Below are 17,940 nucleotides of genomic sequence, written 5' to 3' on the forward strand. Positions count from 1 at the left end.
AACCTTTTTATAATGTTGTGCATGAAATTCATTGTTCCCTAACTTTTCAATGTAATGGTGCTATTTTTTTTTCCATTGCAAGGAATTAATGTAAGCATTCAAACAAAGTAGCAACCGAGATAAGCCTGTCTGTAAATAATGATAATCATAATATAGTAATAATAATTAAAACCAAACAAAAACACTTATGTTGGAACCAGATTGAACTGACATAATAAAACATTTAGGAACTTGAGGGAAATCAGTGCTGTCTCTACAAGATGATCCTAAGAGAGACATAAAACCAGATTGTACAATCACGCTTTTTGTCAAAAAGAAATAGCGGGTGATTTGGTGTATTGTTAAAATCACTTAAAGTATTCACAGAATAAGCCCTCCGACCAGCAGGCTGTGTTTGCACTCCTGCTGCCCTGGCCATGGGTGCCAGGTTCCTGCCATACATCGGTACCAGTCATCTATGAGCACTGCTGGTGGCCATCCCAGTGGGATCAGGCTGCGGGGTGGTGCTGCCCTGCACTTTCTGGATAGTCCATGTCTGTGTAGCAGTGGTTCTCCAGCTATGGTCTAATCTGGCTTTTCTTGGTCTGGTTTTGTACAGCTTTGTGTTTCTTAGACAGGTTCACATGGAATCTTTTCGTTAGGTTGTACCAAAGAGTGAAAATCTGTTGTCCTAGTTCCCAGCGACACACCAAAAAAAGGGCTTTCATGTTGACGTGGACTGACAAAAATGTGGTACATATGAACTATTAGATCAGCTACTGCTTACTGGCAAGTCTGCTGAGAATAGACGTATGGGTGAATGGCTTTAATTAACCAGGTCTGATTGTACTCTATACTGAAGCTATATTTATTTTTTTTTCCTCTGATAGCTTTAAGATTCCCTGTAATATTTATCCTTAGTTTTATTTTTTAACCATGAATCCTTTTAAATATGTTGTGTTTATTTTTAGCTCTTCTGTCACTCATTTGTTATTCTAATTGCTTGCATGTCTTTTTGCCTCAACTTACAGCTTTCATCTTTCTATATTCTTTCCTCTAGTTTTAAAAGTTTACCTCTTTTCAGCTAATGTTTAATGTACTTGGAACTTCCAAATTGCCTTGCTTCTTGCTTTGAGAGTTTGTACTGAGTGTTTCAGTGTACGACTTGAAGTCCCACTTGGTTCTGTTGGTTTTTCAAGTCTTTTTTTCTTTTCCATACTGTTTTTTTGGCACTCTCTCTTGTTAAATACCTGGCCCCGATATCTTTCTAGAGGCTAATCACCCTGTCTGTGGAAAAATCTCCATCTGCAAGCAATAAAGGCGTGACACGTGAAGAAATAAGCCCTTTTTTGGCAGTGGGGGGAAGTGGAAGTGGGTTGATCTGGATCCATCTGGCAAGGCACGTCACTCTTGTACCAAGCAATTTCTCAGCCGTGGTGGTTACCATACGGCAGAAGCTCCCTTTGGAGGAGGCAGAGAGGTGGGTTTGTAGCGCGTTGCAATGCATGGAGTTTCCTGCAAAGAGAGGAATGCCACCAAATAGCAGAGATTTGCAAAATACTCTTCTTCAATAGATTTATGTATCATTTCCCCTCTTTCTTTTCATGCATGAAGCAAGGAAAATCTGCAAGAAATGCTAGCTAGGGTATGGAAACATCTGTTCAATAGGGAGATGGTCATTGTGATTGTACGGGTGAAGTGAGTGTCATCCTACATGCAAATATTCTTTTTTCTTAGAGTTATTTGAAAGATAGCATGGACATAAAATGAGGGGAGAGGGACATTTCAAAAAAAAAAAAAAAGGCTTGGAGTTGGTCACAGTTATTTTTATTTCCCAGATCCTTTCTTGTGAAAGTGCTTTGTTTGGTTTGGTTGGTTTACTTGTCTTATTTTATTAAGCGTATATCTTCATCTGCAATAGAGGCATTCTTCATTACTCCCTCTTCCTTACAAAGGCAAAATAACATGGATGTCACTGACTTCCCATAATTATAGCTGATGGCTTTATTATCCATTTTTTTTCCGAAGTGTACTGAGAGAAACACCACTGGCAGTCTGAGCTATTGATATCCTGGCATGCTAATAGAAATATTTTATGTCTGGACTGTGGAAAAAATTATTGTAAGAAAGACACAGGCAATTCCTAGAAGTCGTGTGGAAGTTGTGTAGCAACCTAAATGATTTTTCATATTATACTTAATGCTTATACTGTACTTGAACCATTTATTTATTTATTTATTCATTCACTGTTTTAGGGAAAATAATCTTTGATATTTTGCTTATGTAGAACATGGTTTAGAAATGCACAACCACATTCGTAAATGATGAAAGAACACATGTAATGTGAATGGAGTGCTCACAAATACATGTCAGCAGACTGGTTGGCAGTAGCAGATAGCTGTTTTCATTTTATCTTCTCTCCCCCCAAACTGGTCTGGGCCCTAGTCTGTGAAGTGGTTCTGGGGAGGTCAAGCAGAATAGAACGGTGGAGAAAGCACTGAAGTGGCACTCAGAAAACTTGTGTGAGGACTTCTCTCAGCTTTCTTACTAACATACTGGATGGCATTAGGCAAACCATTTCAATCCCTCAGCCTCAATTTTCAACTCTAGCACGTGAGAATCTTAGAATCATGGAATAGTTTGGTTTGGAAGGGGCCATCTAGTTCATTTAGATCATCCAGTTCCAACCCCCTGCCATGGGCAGGGACACCTCCCACCAGACCAGGTTGCCCAAAGACTCATCCAGCCTGGCCTTGAACACCTCCAGAGATGGGGCATCCACAGCTTCTCTGGGCAACCTGTTCCTGTACCTCAACACCCTCACTGTGAAAAATTTCTTCCTTGTATTATATTTCAGCCTTATACTAGCATTCTAGTGTTGACCACCTTTGTAAAGTGTTTGGATGTCTCATCCCCATGGGGAGACTGATTGTGGTCCCCAGAACTGTAGACAATATCAGAGAAGAGACATTTGGCTCCTCAAATCTCTGCAGTTTATTCTCCAGCTACATCCAATGAAGAGACTTTGGTTATGAAGAGTAACGAGAAAATGACCTCCAATTCAGAAACATATTTGAAATGTTTCCCATGTACAAGGTTTCTGCAGGCTTATAAGTACACAAGAAATTCAAAGAATCTGATTAATTACAGGATTTACTGACAAATGTTTGTAAATTCTTTCTGTGCATGAAGAGTTGGTGCGAACCTGTATGTGAAAGTACTGGTAATTACGGAGAGGAGACAGTGCATGGGGCTTTCTGCTTTGAATGTGGAACTGTGTGCGCTGCTTTCATAATACCCGTTATTATATATATGAATTTTGTAAATGAACTGATGAGAGTGATGGGAAGTTGCTTCATTATTTCAGAGGCTCACTCAAAATATTTTGTTTCTTTCAGAGACTTGAAGATAGAAAATCTGTTGCTAGATGAAGACAACAATATCAAGCTTATTGGTATGAAACTAGTTCGGCAATTCCAGTAATTAAAATTGGTGGTTTTATAAAGAGAATTTTAAGACTTCATAATCCTCCATGTGACAACTGCTAATGTTGCTGCAAAGAGGAGCTGGGAGAGTATAGATAGCAATCAAGCTGTTCCTGACAGCATCTTGTGAAAAAATGTTCCAAATAATTCAGCTTTAACTGGGTATGGGTATAATCCTTCATTTTCTAACAAGCGGCTTTCCTATTTAAATCAGGTACTTTGTAAAGAATTAGAGAACCGACACCGCAGAAGTAACTTATTTTATTATCTTTATAATTTTGCATTTCCTGAGTTGGATTCTGCCCCCATATGCATATGCTTCCGCTGAAGTCGGTGGGAGTTGCAAGCATTTTTAGCATCTAGCAAAATTTGGTCCTTTATTTATATTTGTTAAGTTTGCTTCCAGAACCCAATAAGAAATTGTTTTAGAGGGCTGTTAAAAAATATAAAAAAGATCAACAATAGAGACTTGATTGTGTTCAGGTGTCAGTTGTGTGCAGTACTCAATTCATTCAAGTTATGCAGATGTTTTAGATTAATCATCTGTGGGTATAGTCTCTCACTGCCATTGTGTAACTGCCATTAACATTAATGTGTGCACTGAAAAGAAAATATGCCCTTCACTAAAAAAATAAAAAAAAAATAAAAAAAATATTTATTTCTATGCCTACACTTTTGCCAAAGCAGTGTCTGTGGCTGCAGACAAATTAAACACTTGACTGACTTTCTTTGAAAAGTTTTATCACCTGAAAAGTGATGAAAAACACTTAGCATTCAGATCAAATGGACAGTCTTTGTAATGTATAAAGCACATACATCTTGAAACAAGCAAGAAGAGCATGGTTAATGAAATTTGAAATACTCAAAAATTACTCAGGGAATTTGGTCTCTAGAAGAACTACCATGACTTCTAGTCATTACTCTGTAGTGAATCAAATGTCTCTGGGAAAATAAAAGCAAAAGAGAATGCTGCATTACCTCAGTTATGGGTCAGAGGATACTGATATGTTACCATGAATCATTCATCAGTAATGATGGATACCACCCATTATCTTGATTTAGCAGATAAGTGAGACCAGATGGTTTGCAACAGTGCTATATGAACATCTGATAGATTTAAAGAATTTCTATAGCTTTCCTGTTATTGGGTGTTTGATTACACAACAGTATGTGAACTTGACATCCAAAACCAGATCTAATCAGATGATGTGTGTACAATTAAAACTTACATGCCAAAAAATAACTTCAGAGCTGTTCCTGCAGTTTTGTTTGCTTCAGTTGCATAGAAAGGTCTCCTCACAGTGGGTGGTGTGGGACGTATAGAGAAAGAGACAGATCTTCCGTAGCCTAGCTAGCTGAGATAAATTGTCCTCAGGTCTGCAGCCTGATGTTTTGAACAAGGCAGATTGTACACAGTATGTATCTTAAAACAAAGCAATTAAATTGCACCGTCCAAATGGGTATGTTATAAAAAAATAAAGGTTGCTTTATTAGTAATAATTTCACTGTAAGTAAAAACAGTTTTAAAGTCATAGTCTGCTCAAACACTTGTGTTTTATCAACAGTCAGCTTAAGTCAATTGTTTCATCTCCTCCCATTCCCAAAGGAAAACCTCTGATCTAATTTTCCAGAGAAGCCACTATTTTATTAAACAACCCCAAACAGTTAGGATTTGTTTTCCCATGTTTCACACAAGCTGGCTGTCCCGTGTCCTGCTTCTGCACAACTCATGCAATGGAAATATTCCAGCACATGTCTGTGCCTGGTGTAATAGACCTGATAATTTACTCCTGTTCCTCCTCCATGCCTGTTCCCTCACTCATCTTGTTCCACATTCAGTAAAATATTTTATGTAGTCTATCTTTCTAGAAATGTGATGAATCAATTGTGTTGTCATGTAGTGCTGCCCAGGAAGGTTCTTCACTAGAGAAGAGTATGTTTAGAGGAATTATGTGCTGCTTGTCATGCTTTCAAGAAGAGACTTTGAGCTACAAAACCAGATGACATTAACTGCTTTGCAGTAGCAGCTTAGTCTCCAGGCTTTGTGAAGCAGCAAACACTCTAGTATCTACTGAAAATGTTGCTCTTGTAATAGCTGTGTAATATAAAAAATAGGGAAAAAAAAAAAAAAAGAAAAAAAAACACACGAAGGAAACAGAAGAGATGAATGAAAGATGAAAAATGTAGCATAAAGTGACACTGACAGTCCCTGCTTGCTCATGCATTTCAGTGAGAGACAAATCCCTTGAATCCCTTTCTTCACACAGCTGCTAAGTGACACCTTGCTTTTTGTTATTCTTTTTAGCTATGTGATAAGATGGTTTGGAATATGTGCTTAGATAGTATTATTAGAAAAATTCCATTTGCTGTGTTAAGTGGACTTGCTGCTAGCTGCTTGGTAAGTCTCAAATCAAGGAACATCAGGATCAGCAATGCTGGAAGTAATTCACTTCCCTTTATCTACAAGCCCATGGTGGTAGGTGTCTGATTAAGGTGCCATAAAAGGCCACTCACAGACCATGCAAAGTCCTTGGCACTCTGCTCAAGGATCTACAGCACCAAAAGGACCCTGCCCATAAGTAGCTCTACTGAGGTCTGTGAAGCTCTGCTGCCGCAGACAAAGGTCAACCTTGTCCATGATCTCTCACTTTATTCTAAGGCTTGTGCTGTTAAATGCCTTTTTCCATAATCCAACTGTCACAGCTTCAGAGATAGCCATGTATCCATAGCTTAATGTTGATTTCCTGGAGGCGTTGAAAAGTAGTAGTGCAATGCGATACTTCGATAGTATGAAGAGTGGGGGTGGTGGAGCTCCCATGTCATAATATTTACTCTGGAAAACCAAGTGTGGCCTTTGATCTGAATTCTGTAATTAGCTAGGCTTATTGAAAAAAGCCCAAGAAAGAGACAGGAATGGCAGTAAAATTATCAATGCTGGTGGTAATACCATTCTTACCAAGATAAAAACGCATCCTTACTACAAATGACCCTGCGATCACGATGTGCTGCCACAGTATTCATAACAATATTTCCATTTCTTTTGCAATAAAATCCCCGTCCCCAGTATGCAGGCATTTGCAGGCATTTTTAATTTCAACAGGAAAAAGAAAAGAAAAGAAAAGAAAAGAAAAGAAAAGAAAAGAAAAGAAAAGAAAAGAAAAGAAAAGAAAAGAAAAGAAAAGAAAAGAAAAGAAAAGAAAAGAAAAGAAAAGAAAAGAAAAGAAAAGAAAAAGAAAAAGAAAAGTATACCAGCCTGGTTGTAATGAATGAGCTGAGAAAAAGTCAATAAGATGTTTATAGTTTAAGTAAATAAGATAGCGAAAACTTTCACTAGAGGATACCTCCGTTGATAATGATAAACAGATGCTGGTTTATACCGGGTCAGAATATAGCCATTATTTATTTTGAGTGTGAAGCATTATGTTACAGTCAAGTAATTTTGAGGTGGTATGTCACAGTAGGGTAAAGACCATGAGTAATACCCTGCAGAGGTATTATTTCTAGTTTTAAACAGTATTTTACAGCTGACATAACCCATCTCAGGCCATAGATAATAAATAAATTAATTAAGTAAATGGATCCTCAGAAGTATTTGTGTAAGCCCCAGGGATAATACATATCTAGCAGAGATGATTAAGCAGTGTCCAGAGACAATTGTTTTCCATCAGAGGCAAGGAAATTGCCTTGATCCTCCCTACAGTTTTTACAGTGCTCTCCAACAAACCCCTCTGAGCCTCTTTGGCTGTTTAAATGTGGTGGTGCTGGGCTTGCCTCCCTCACAGAGAGCCAGCCAGGCAAGCAGCAAGCACTCTGCAGTCATTTGGACACTCCAACCCACATAGTCATTTTTGTACTTTTTTTTTTTGGTAAACATTATTCATTTTTAGCCCAGTTTCATAAGGGAACAGGGCTTATGTGAACACCCCAGCAGGGCGCTTTTAATATCTTGAGGGACTCTTGTCTAATTTTAGCCACATTTGGCATAGGGTGAATCCTAAAGGACAGGCTGACAGGTTGTTACTTCAAGTCTCATGCAAATATGTAGGCAGATAAAGGAGAGAGACTCTAACCAGTGACTGTGGAGGGTGGCATGGACTCAGCAGTAGCCTGTTATATTTGGCCTCCAAGATGTAATGCTTTTAGCCCAGCTGGGCAGGTGGGTTGCACACACAGAAGGCTGTTTTATGAGACACGTGGATAAAAAAGACATGAGTCTCTAGGAACAGGATTCAGTGGTCTGTTTCTCCGGACTGCATTGTTTATGTATAAGACACTTTTCATTTTAAACACACCTACATTTGGGGAATTTTTAAGAAGAGAGGATGAATGAAAAAGGAGGCAAACAGATGTCAGTGTTCTTAATACCAGTATTTCTGTTGAAGCTGTCATCAATGGGAGGCTATTAATAAACGTGAACCTCTTTTATTGTGACCTCTGTAGATCCTCTGCTCCTGGATATGATGCCCTGCTACAAAGGCAGACTTCCCAGCCTGTCAGCTTTGCCTGCATCCTCCTCTTCCTTGCCAGTTTGCCTCACTTCTTCCCCTCTATCATGTCAAGTTGCTGCCTTCTCTCAAGACCCTCTGCAACCTCTCCTCACCTTCCCTTGTCATCTCTGAGGCTGTAGTTTTGCTCTCTACCAAGCCAAGTGTGGGCTACCACTAGACAGGGCTTGCACACCCCTGCCTGCACATTGCCCCCAGCCTCTTCTGCTGCTGGTGTGACTGAGCGGCAAGCCCGTTCCACAGCTGCTCTCTGCAAATTTCTTTCCTTGCTGAGTGGTTTAATTTTTAAGATCCTTTCTTAAACACAGCTCACCCTGCAGCCATACCAGTGCTGGAGCAGACGAAAGAGGTTGGGAGAGCTCCCTTCTTGGCGCCAGCCTGGGCTTGGGTTGGCTGAGAGCACTTGTGAAACTGCAGCCTCCTCTGGTGCGGAGACACTGCGTCTTGTTCCTGATCAGTTCATGATGCCAGCCTTTGCCAGTCCCTTGCTATTACTGCCAGCAGAGAACATCAGATACACCCAGGGGCCAGAAATACAATAATTCAAGACAGAAGAGGGGGAGGGAGAGCCAAATCAACACATTCCCCTTCTTGCTCCAAGATCTCCCTTGTGTTGCTTCAGAGCTGAAACGCCGACTCTGCAACCCCATGTGTTTGTGAATCACCACACTAGTCCCAAGAAAGCAACCTCCCTGCCGTAAATCTGATGGCTCCTTTAACAGATTTAAAGGAAAAAAAATGAAGAAGCAATGCTTGGCCTCTTAGTACCAGTACAGAACCCATGACAATCCGAGGCTGCTTTCTGCCCCATGCCCATCATGCGGTGAGGGCATGAGACAAACTCAGCTCCAGTTGCTGCCATCCAGCTCCCAGTGAAACATAATTGCTTTGTCTGTGAAACTGATGATCATGTATGTTCTAAGATGATTTTTATTGCTTGTTGAAATCTCTTTTTATTAGCACAAATTGTAAAAATTTTTCATGTGAATGATTTTTTCTTAGACAGTTCGTTGCTTAGCTTTTGAAAAAAAAAAAAAAAAGTGCTTTTTTTCCTTGCTGTTTTAGCGCTTTTTTCTGTATCTATCTCTTTCATAACTCTGTCTCTATGCTTTTCACAGACTTTGGACTGAGCAACTGTGCAGGAATCTTGGGTTATTCTGATCCATTCAGCACCCAGTGTGGGAGCCCAGCATATGCAGCCCCTGAACTTCTGGCAAGGAAAAAATACGGGCCCAAAATAGACGTTTGGTCCATGTGAGTTACTTCTCTAGCTTATAATTGTTGTTACTTGTCATCATTACCCATTACTCAAATGAGAAATAAGCATAAAATCTGTTTTAATTAACATGACTCTGTGAACTAAATTGCACTGATATTTTGATTTGAAATAGAGCTGTATGTAGATTGGTAGAACACATAGCATGGCAAGGTTGCAGTAAAGTACAGCTTCATCACTGACTTTGAGGCACAGTAGAAAACATGGCTCTGGCACAAGAGGACCAACACTGTGTTTTGTTTTCCCCAAAGGAACTTCAAACTTTCACATGGTCTCCATGCATTATCCACAGTCACATCTAGCAGGAAATGTGAAATCTAGTCAGGTCATCCCTTTGAAAGCATAGTAGTTAAAACAAAGACATGGCCAGAAATTTTGTGAGCCTGAGAACCTAGTAACATTCAGGCAAAAGAAGAGGCAAAAATCACCTGTGCCAGAGATGGAGAAAGCTATAAACGTGTTCTGGAGGCAATGAATTTATCTGCAGTACTTTTTTAGACTGTGTAACTCCCACTACCCTACTGTTGGCCATGGCCATGGTGTCAGTTATTGTCTCTCCCAGAGAGGAATTAGGTAAGATTAGCTGAGTTTTAGCTTTTGTATTAGGATCTGAATATTTTCCCTCACCAGTGAAATGGGGATAGTAAAACACAAATCAATTTAAATGAAGTAATAGATTGTAGTGGTTCCCTAGTTCAAGTATTTGGAATACTCTGAAAACATAAAGTGCTGTATAAGTGCTACTACTGCTAAGAAAGGTTGGCCATAGTTTACATATGAGACTAGGACCTGGGTCAACTTCATCTCTCAGACTGATCTGGTCAGCACCCTGTGACACCATAATACTCTTGATCTGCAGTCTGTGCTCCAGGAGACCTGCACCTCACCCATCACATGGCTACTTCACTTCTCACTCCAGCAGTGGGCCATCCCTCCACATCAAGGGGGAGATTATCAGCCCTGAGGAATGCAGGCACTCTTACTGGGACTGGAATGCAGACAAACAGAACACAGTCATTCCTGTAAACCATTTAAACTTCTCCAGTAATAATATCCTGCTTTTTTTTTTTTTTTATTTAAGAAAGAAAAATACAGTTAACCCTACCCTTCCTTGTAGCTGAACAAATGCTTGCTGTGATCATGGTTCGTAATAGCACAATGGTTTAGATTCTTTCTGTTCACATACGTTTATTCAGTAGACTGAGGAAACAAATTCCCAAAAGGAAGGAATTCCACTCACTTGAATTTAAAGTCCTTTTGTGGGAGAGAAGAACAAGAGTACCCAACCCACTTTTCATCACTGACTCTGTTGGGTAAAAATAAGCAATAAGTTTTCTGCTATGAAAAATTTAATTGTTCACACCTGATCTTTGTGCTGCACCAGAGGCCAGTGGAAGCCTTTTGGTATCAAGCCAGGACTTGCGATGTACCCATGGACATGGGCAGTCACACCACACCCAGGGCAGCAGCAGTATAAGGCTCCTGAAAGCACTTTAAGTATTTATGCAGCCTGAGGAGAGACATAATTGTGGACTGGCATTTAGCTGAGAACTTGCCTAACAGCTGGACTCGGTTCTGTGACTCCCAGCTTATGTCTTACACATTGTGCGACCCTCCATGAGCAAATCTCTGTAAACTCATGCCCAAATCATTGTGTGCAACAGAAGGAGAACATTTTCCATCCTGTTTAGTAGTTGTTAGGCATTTAAAACAAAGTACAGTCACTAAAACCTCAAACTAAGTTTTTCCTTGTTCCTGATCATTTTGGTTTCTTTTATTGTATGTTTTCTTTTAGTGGGGTAAACATGTATGCGATGTTGACTGGAACATTACCTTTTACTGTGGAGCCATTCAGCTTGAGAGCTTTATACCAGAAAATGGTGGACAAAGAAATGAACCCTTTTCCCACCCAGCTCTCTACAGGTAATCAAAGGAATATGCTTGGACCTATTCAGATCCAGTTGGTTGGAACCATTGCATTGAATTCTTGATTGTGAGTCATGCTACCAGCATGGCACACTAATCGTGAAAAATGTTCTTTTTCATTTTGTTCTCCAAAAGATCTGCAGGTGTTGGTGTAGTATAACTCCTTTTGTTTTGACTTTTGTATGTAAGCTGGAGAAGTGCCAAGTTGTACTGAATATGAGAGGAACAAATCTGTGAAAATCTGTGAAATTGCTTTCAGAAAATAGCTGGTCAGTTTTGCGTGGTCGGATGATTTTAGTGTAGGGTATGGATGCATGAACTCATTATTTTGGAATAACACGTTCCTGGGCATTATCATGATTAAGGTTGAGCGATAAGCTACCTTGAATGACCTCACATTCATTACGGAATAATGACATGCACTCAGAAAGTTATTTTGGGACAGTAGCCTGTGATAACCTTCGTGTGTTCAGAAAATGCAAAATTGTCATTGCATTAATATTAGAAATATTAATTCCTTCTTCAAAGCCATGTCACTAGGCAACAGAATCATGTTTCAGCTTATAGCAAGACTGTGTCAGCATTTGGAACAAACTATGTTTTGTACTTAGGTTTTATTTTTGTATGCTAAATTTGATGCTCATGGAGAGCTTCTGTTCTTATCTGCAGACAGTTTGCAAGGGACATTCAATAGGTTTAAAATACCGCAAATATGAAAAATTTGAAAGATCATACACTTTCACTTAGATCGCTAATAATGGCAAACGATTGCCATGGGGTATAAGAAAAAAAACTTTGAAAGTTGTGTTGCAAGACGAATTCTCCAAGGACAGATTTCCCGGCAAGTAGAAGAAGTAGATAGTTAAGGATTTTCTCACATGGTTTATCTGTGAAGCAAGTGGTGTATGTTGTTTCTCATTTGCTCAGCATCTGTATTAAGTACATATTTTCTGCCAGCAGCTAATGTTGCTGCCATGTTGTAAAGTGGTAGGTTTACAAGTGAGCTGGGATGCTTCAAGTCTTGCCATGTATTTGATGCAGTTAGAGTATTTGGTATTTCCATTCTGAGGACTCCCCTGTAGGATTCAGTTGCACAAAATTGCTATTTTAATGTTCTAGCACATGTTCTAAAGCCCCACTGAGTAAATTAAAAGACGGATTATACTGTATAAAGCAGATGACTGCTTCATATTGTATTGATCTGGAAGCCAAATCCTACATCAATTGCAGTTACTCTTGGATTCAGGGACTTGGATATAGTAGTAAAGATTTCCCAAGTTTGCCAAATATTTTACCAAATGGACCTCCCACAGTGAGACTTTTACCAAAAACTATCTGTTGTATAATGACTATACAGTCGCTTTGATCCAATGTACTGTTTCCCCAATCATTTTATTTCAACCACAGTCATTTTTTACGTGGGAGTTTTCACTGACTTTACGGGGACAACTCCTGTGTTAAAGTCTGAATCACCCTTGAAAGGCCTGTGGAAGACCAGACTTTGTGTAGCAAAAAAGATAACATTATTTTTGACAGGCTTCATTTTACTGTTTCAGTCATCCTACAGTTTTATCATGGAGATCAAATTTTCTAACCGTCATGTCTTTGTAGAATTTGTGGCTCACTAACAATATGGTCTCCTGTGAAAACAATATTTTGTTTATCCTGTGAGAACAACAGCAGCTTGAGCTTTCAGAGATGATGGAAAATTAATGGGATAGATTTAAACATGTTAACCTTTACTCACTGTGAAAAAGTCATGCATCGGTTCTTGGTTTAAGTCAACAGGCTTGCACATTCACCAACATGGCAAGCTGTGATTTAAGATGACATTTGTTCTTGACACACCTAGGCTTTGGGTCAGTAGGTAGAAAATCTTCTCCTCTGCCCTGAAAATTGTTTCATTAGTTAACTCCTTAGGTATACGGATCTTTTTCTTAAATCAGGTTTTCTTTTTCTGTTAATTCACAGAGATCGCAGAAGAGATTTTTTGCAGTAGTCTGTTTTGCTTGTTCATTATGTTCTCTTTCAACATTTAATTTCACAGCTACTGAATGCAGGGTTTGTTGTAAAAATAGCTATTCTTATCACTAAACAAGAGTATATTTTATTTGTATTAGTTACAGTTTTGTGTGACCATGGACACCCAAAGCAACTGTGTAGCAACAGGGAAAATTTGGGGTTAGTATTTGATTTTCCCACTTAGGAAACTGTTTTTCATTAAGCTGCATAAACAACACAGCTATCTGATTATTGATTTTACGTGAGCTGAGTTCAGTTGTTAAGGAAGTTGGTCTTCACCTTGCGCACATTATTTTTTTTCTCAATGTACTGCTTCTGTGTGTTTATGGTCTTCCTTTTAGAACAGAGAAGTGCTGTGGAGATTAGAAGAGTCTCTCTAAAAAAAGGGGTTTTTTTAGATCCTCAGCTCCTTTACTTGATAAGTTTTCTGCATGGTTGATGTCTTTTTTTTGTTACAGAAACCCATGTCTTTCATAGCTGAGAGTCTAAAAGGTAGCATCAACTGATGTTACTTTCTCGTGATTCCCTTTTTAAAGCCTATCAGACACTAACTACTGCACATGTTGCCACGTATTCCATGCTTTTGGAGCAGAAATGAAGTGTCACTTTTTACGAGCATTCAGAAGTCTATCATTTAAACTCCAGGAATATGTGGATCATCTGATGACTTATATTTCCTCTGTGAAGTACAGATTAATTGCAAACCATTGATCAAGTCAGTCCTGGGAAGTTACTGCACCTCAGCTAGATGTTACCACTGTCAGGAGTAAAGAGGCAGTGTTGTCAAGCTGAGGTCTGTGTAAATTCTTAAGAACAGCAAGCAATCATCTGCCCACATCTGTAGTTCTGAGCTTACTTATGGCTTTGTGAAGTGAAATGACCTTATTTCATTCTCTCTGGCCAGTTTTGTAAGCAGCACCTGTATACCTATTTTAACCAGGGCCCACTCAAAGCATGGCATTCTCTAAACAAGACACTAAGCTGGTTTTGTTCATGTCAAAGCAAATGAAAGTAGCAGAGGTCTCGTAGTTCATACCTGAAGCACTCTGTGTTTCTGTTCATTACTGAACTCAATACGCTAAAGGAAGTTTAAAGGGAGAGTTGTTTTTCTCATGGTCCTGGTCTGTCATTTGTCAAAAGAGCAAACTTTGCCCCAAAGTTACACCATGGAAACAAAATTCCATCAAGTGCAGGTCACTGGCTAATCAGATTAGTGCTGTCCTCAAGTTCGTTGTAAATGAGGCCCTTACATTCCCTCACATAATGAAGCATTGGAGGGATAATTCACAGTGTCCTTTGTTCATGAAGCTACTTGGTTCAGCATGAAAAGCGGCTTCAGATGCAGTGGGTCCAAAAATCGATTCATTATCTTCGTGTTTGTTTCCTGGGGGATTAATTTAGCTGTCCTACAGCTGCATGGCTAACTGAAAAAGACCCAGTCTTCCTCACACCATCTAACAGCTCAGGTGAGCAAAGGTGCTGTTAAAAATCTCTACTGCATCTCCTGGGACCGGTTGGTGAGGGAATCTCCCTGGAAGGCTCCCCTCTCTGGAATCAGTTTCTCCTGCTCTGAATCTGCTGCACTTTGTAATGCTTCACAAACCTCATTTACTTTGTCTTTTGACAAGGGGGGAAAAAAATCAAGGTTTTTAAGGAGCCGTTGGCTGATTTGGGGGCTGAGGGCGTTGGCAGTCGGTTTGGGGAGGGATTGCTTTGCACTGAGAAGCATGCTCTGAGCCCATGGGATGCATGCGGCTCCTAACGGGGCAGTACTGGGAAGAGAGGAACTCAAATGGCAGAACAATGGGGCGATTGTTTCCCATAACAAGGGTCTGCGCCCAAGATGTGTTGACGTGCGGGCTTTCAGGGTACACAGGGAGCAGTCCTAACATCGGCTTCCAGGAGATTTATGAACTTGGATGTAGTTTCTTCCTGCTGTTTCCACAATATTGCTGTCATAGGAAAATAACAAAAATGTTGGGAAAGATTTAAAGTGAAGTACCTCACATAAATCAGCTATTTGTGAAGACAGAGCTTAGAAAAAAAAATAAGCTCATGCCTAGCTGAACTGGTAAATACATAATCATAACTCTCTCTCTTCCAAATATAAACTTCTTAACACTAGGCCTGCACTGAAACAGATATCCTCTAAGGGCCTTCCCTGGCTGATGTTTGATGGTTGCAGGATGGTGAACACAGAGGTTACCCAAGCTGCTAGGAGTCAACACCTATCACATCTAACCTTGATTTATTTGATGAGAAACCTTCCCTTCCTCTCCTGCTGCTCTGCTCTGGCACATCAGCCCATCCACCCTGTCCCTTGCTGTGGGTGGGCTTGGAGACCTGAGAATGCTTGGGTAGACAACCAGGCAAACATGAAGAAGTCTCACAGAAAAGAATTTTATTCTTAAAAGGCAGCGGTGCTGTGTCTGTGCAGAGGATCTGTCCGTGAGAGGAGCAGTGCATTTCATATACCTAATCAGCAAGGCAGTTCTGGCAAAACTTTTACATAACACAAGACTCTATTTAATCTAAAACACCGCTGTTAAATCCAAAGACTTGAAGTAGGGTTAAATTTTTCAGTCCTCAGAAACTCTACCAAGCCTCAGGCAAAGCATAGCAGTGGTCCTGTGCTGCTACTGCCCAATGTCTCCATACAAGGTCTCTCCAAGGTCTGGAAATAGATAAGACGCTCAGGAGAGTCTGGGAGGGAAGCTGCAGCTCTACTGCAGAATGAGGTGGAAAAAAGCCTATAAGATGCCATCCATATGAGTTGGAGAAAACTGCTGGAAGCCATCACTTGTGTCCTTTGTTTGCCATTGACTTTGTTCAGGGTGCACTCAGCATCTCCACTGGACTGTTTCATTCTGGTTTTGGTTTTCCCAGAATTAGGTTTCTTTGTCTTTTGTTTAGAGAATGATAGAGGACATAGCTAACTCTTTAATGTTTTGTAGCTAATAAACTAAATCTAATCTTGATAATTTAAGGAGTAAAGACCAGGAATATTTAACATAGAGCTTATTTTCAGCTCAGATATTCACTTCTTGTGAGTCTTTTAGCAAATCTCTTGATTTCATTGTTCGTAACCATATAAGAAGCACGTTATTTACAAATATTGGAAAATTACTTTTGAGGCTTGTCGTAAGAAAATCCCAAGGTGTCATGGAATGTCATTGAAAGTTGAAGCTATGGTATTTGAAAACAGAATAAAGTCCATTAATTTTACTGTACTCTTAATTTTGCTAAAATCTCCTGCACCTGACTGTAGTTTAGATGGAAATTGTAAGAGGATTTCTCCCCATGTCAACGGGGGCAGAAAACCCAATTCTCCATGTCTTCCCTCCCAGCTCTTCATCCCTTCCCTCCCCTCCACTCACTCCCAGTCACTCTCTTTCTACTCTAAACAGAGTATGAGTGATTTCCCTCTAATCTCACTCCAGTCTCCTGTCCTCAGACAAAAATTTTGACTAGCATACTCAGAAACTTCAAACAAGCTCTGAAACAAAAAGTTCTTTTTCTCCTCTCCTTTATGACTCTATAAATCTCCGTTTATTTTAGTTACTAATCTCTTATCAGGCTTTCCTTTTTCTCAAGGACATTTGAGCATACTAGAAGGAAAAAGTTGATTTTTAGTATATTCTGGGGTCAGGCTACACAGCATAACATCTCAACTACCGTGTTAAGTCATAAAGCATATGACATAGCTCTTGTTTTTTCTTGATTTCTTCACAGCGGCTGTAAACTTTCTACGATCTCTGCTAGAGCCAGATCCTGCAAAGAGACCAAACATACAGCAGGCACTTGCAAATCGGTGGCTTAATGAGAATTACCCCGGGAGAGCACCACCTAATGTAACATATCCAAACAGGTACTGTGTGAAAGAGCAGAAAAAAACAGCCAGTGTGTACTGATGTTAAAATGTGAACAGTTTCATTTGTGTGACAGTGTCCCACTGCATTTTCTGGGATTGCTTTTCTGACTCAATCCTTAAAGGTTTTTTTTGGATTGTCCATTGAATATGTGTTTCCTGAAATGACCAAAAACAAACCTTAAATCAGAAGCTGGCATATGATGCATTTGGGGGGTGGTCCAGGGTACAGATCAGGTGATTAATTGGCTGCAGGCCTTAGAATAGATGTTTGTGAAGATAGTTTATCAGTTCTGATCTTCTCCTTGTTTGTCAGTAGACCCATACTACTTTTCCAGTAGAGGCTATACCTATTTGTGATACATATGGCAGGTTCCGTGGATTAGGTAAATATGCAAACAGTAGTGAGAATGGTCAGAGTTAAATGACCTTCATTTGTTGGTTGTTGATCTTGAATACCTGTGCAATGCTAAATGCATGACTACATGCAAACAGGTAGCAAATCTCATGGTTAGTCAGATATCAGTCTAAAGAAAAAAAGAAAAAAGAAAAAAAAAAAAGGAAAAAAGAAGAAACAAAGAAAGAAAAATACTTCTGGTCCACTTTGGTTAGAAATAATCTTGCTTGACTTTCAACACCTCTCAGTATAGAGTCTTCACATGAGCAAGTCAACGTGGGCTCTCCTTACAGTCAATGGAGAGAAATAAGGGCACAGTTTACAGAATGATTCATCTGACTTCTTTTTGATTCTGTAGTAGGATGACATTGTGCCCAGGAGATCTGAGTTTCTCTCCCATGAATGTAAATAGAGCCTCAGGCAACTCACTTAGAAATGTATGTCTTTATTTGATCAGACAAAACTACCTTCCTGCATCAAAG

At 39.7% G+C, this 17,940-nt stretch overlaps 1 protein-coding gene across 2 annotated transcripts in view; it reads left to right on the forward strand.

Annotated features, from left to right (window-relative positions):
• Positions 1-17,940, forward strand: part of HUNK (hormonally up-regulated Neu-associated kinase) — a 56,017-nt gene that overhangs the window by 24,110 nt on the left and 13,967 nt on the right. For both annotated transcript variants that reach the window (XM_084538872.1, XM_084538871.1), the window contains exons 3-6: positions 3,378-3,433; positions 9,088-9,223; positions 11,041-11,168; positions 16,926-17,061. In XM_084538872.1, the coding sequence (XP_084394998.1) occupies positions 3,378-3,433; positions 9,088-9,223; positions 11,041-11,168; positions 16,926-17,061 (456 nt within the window). The remainder of the gene's footprint in view (positions 1-3,377; positions 3,434-9,087; positions 9,224-11,040; positions 11,169-16,925; positions 17,062-17,940) is intronic.

Source organism: Aythya ferina, assembly GCF_964211825.1.
Source record: "Aythya ferina genome assembly, chromosome: 1".
Classification (NCBI taxonomy): domain Eukaryota; kingdom Metazoa; phylum Chordata; class Aves; order Anseriformes; family Anatidae; genus Aythya; species Aythya ferina.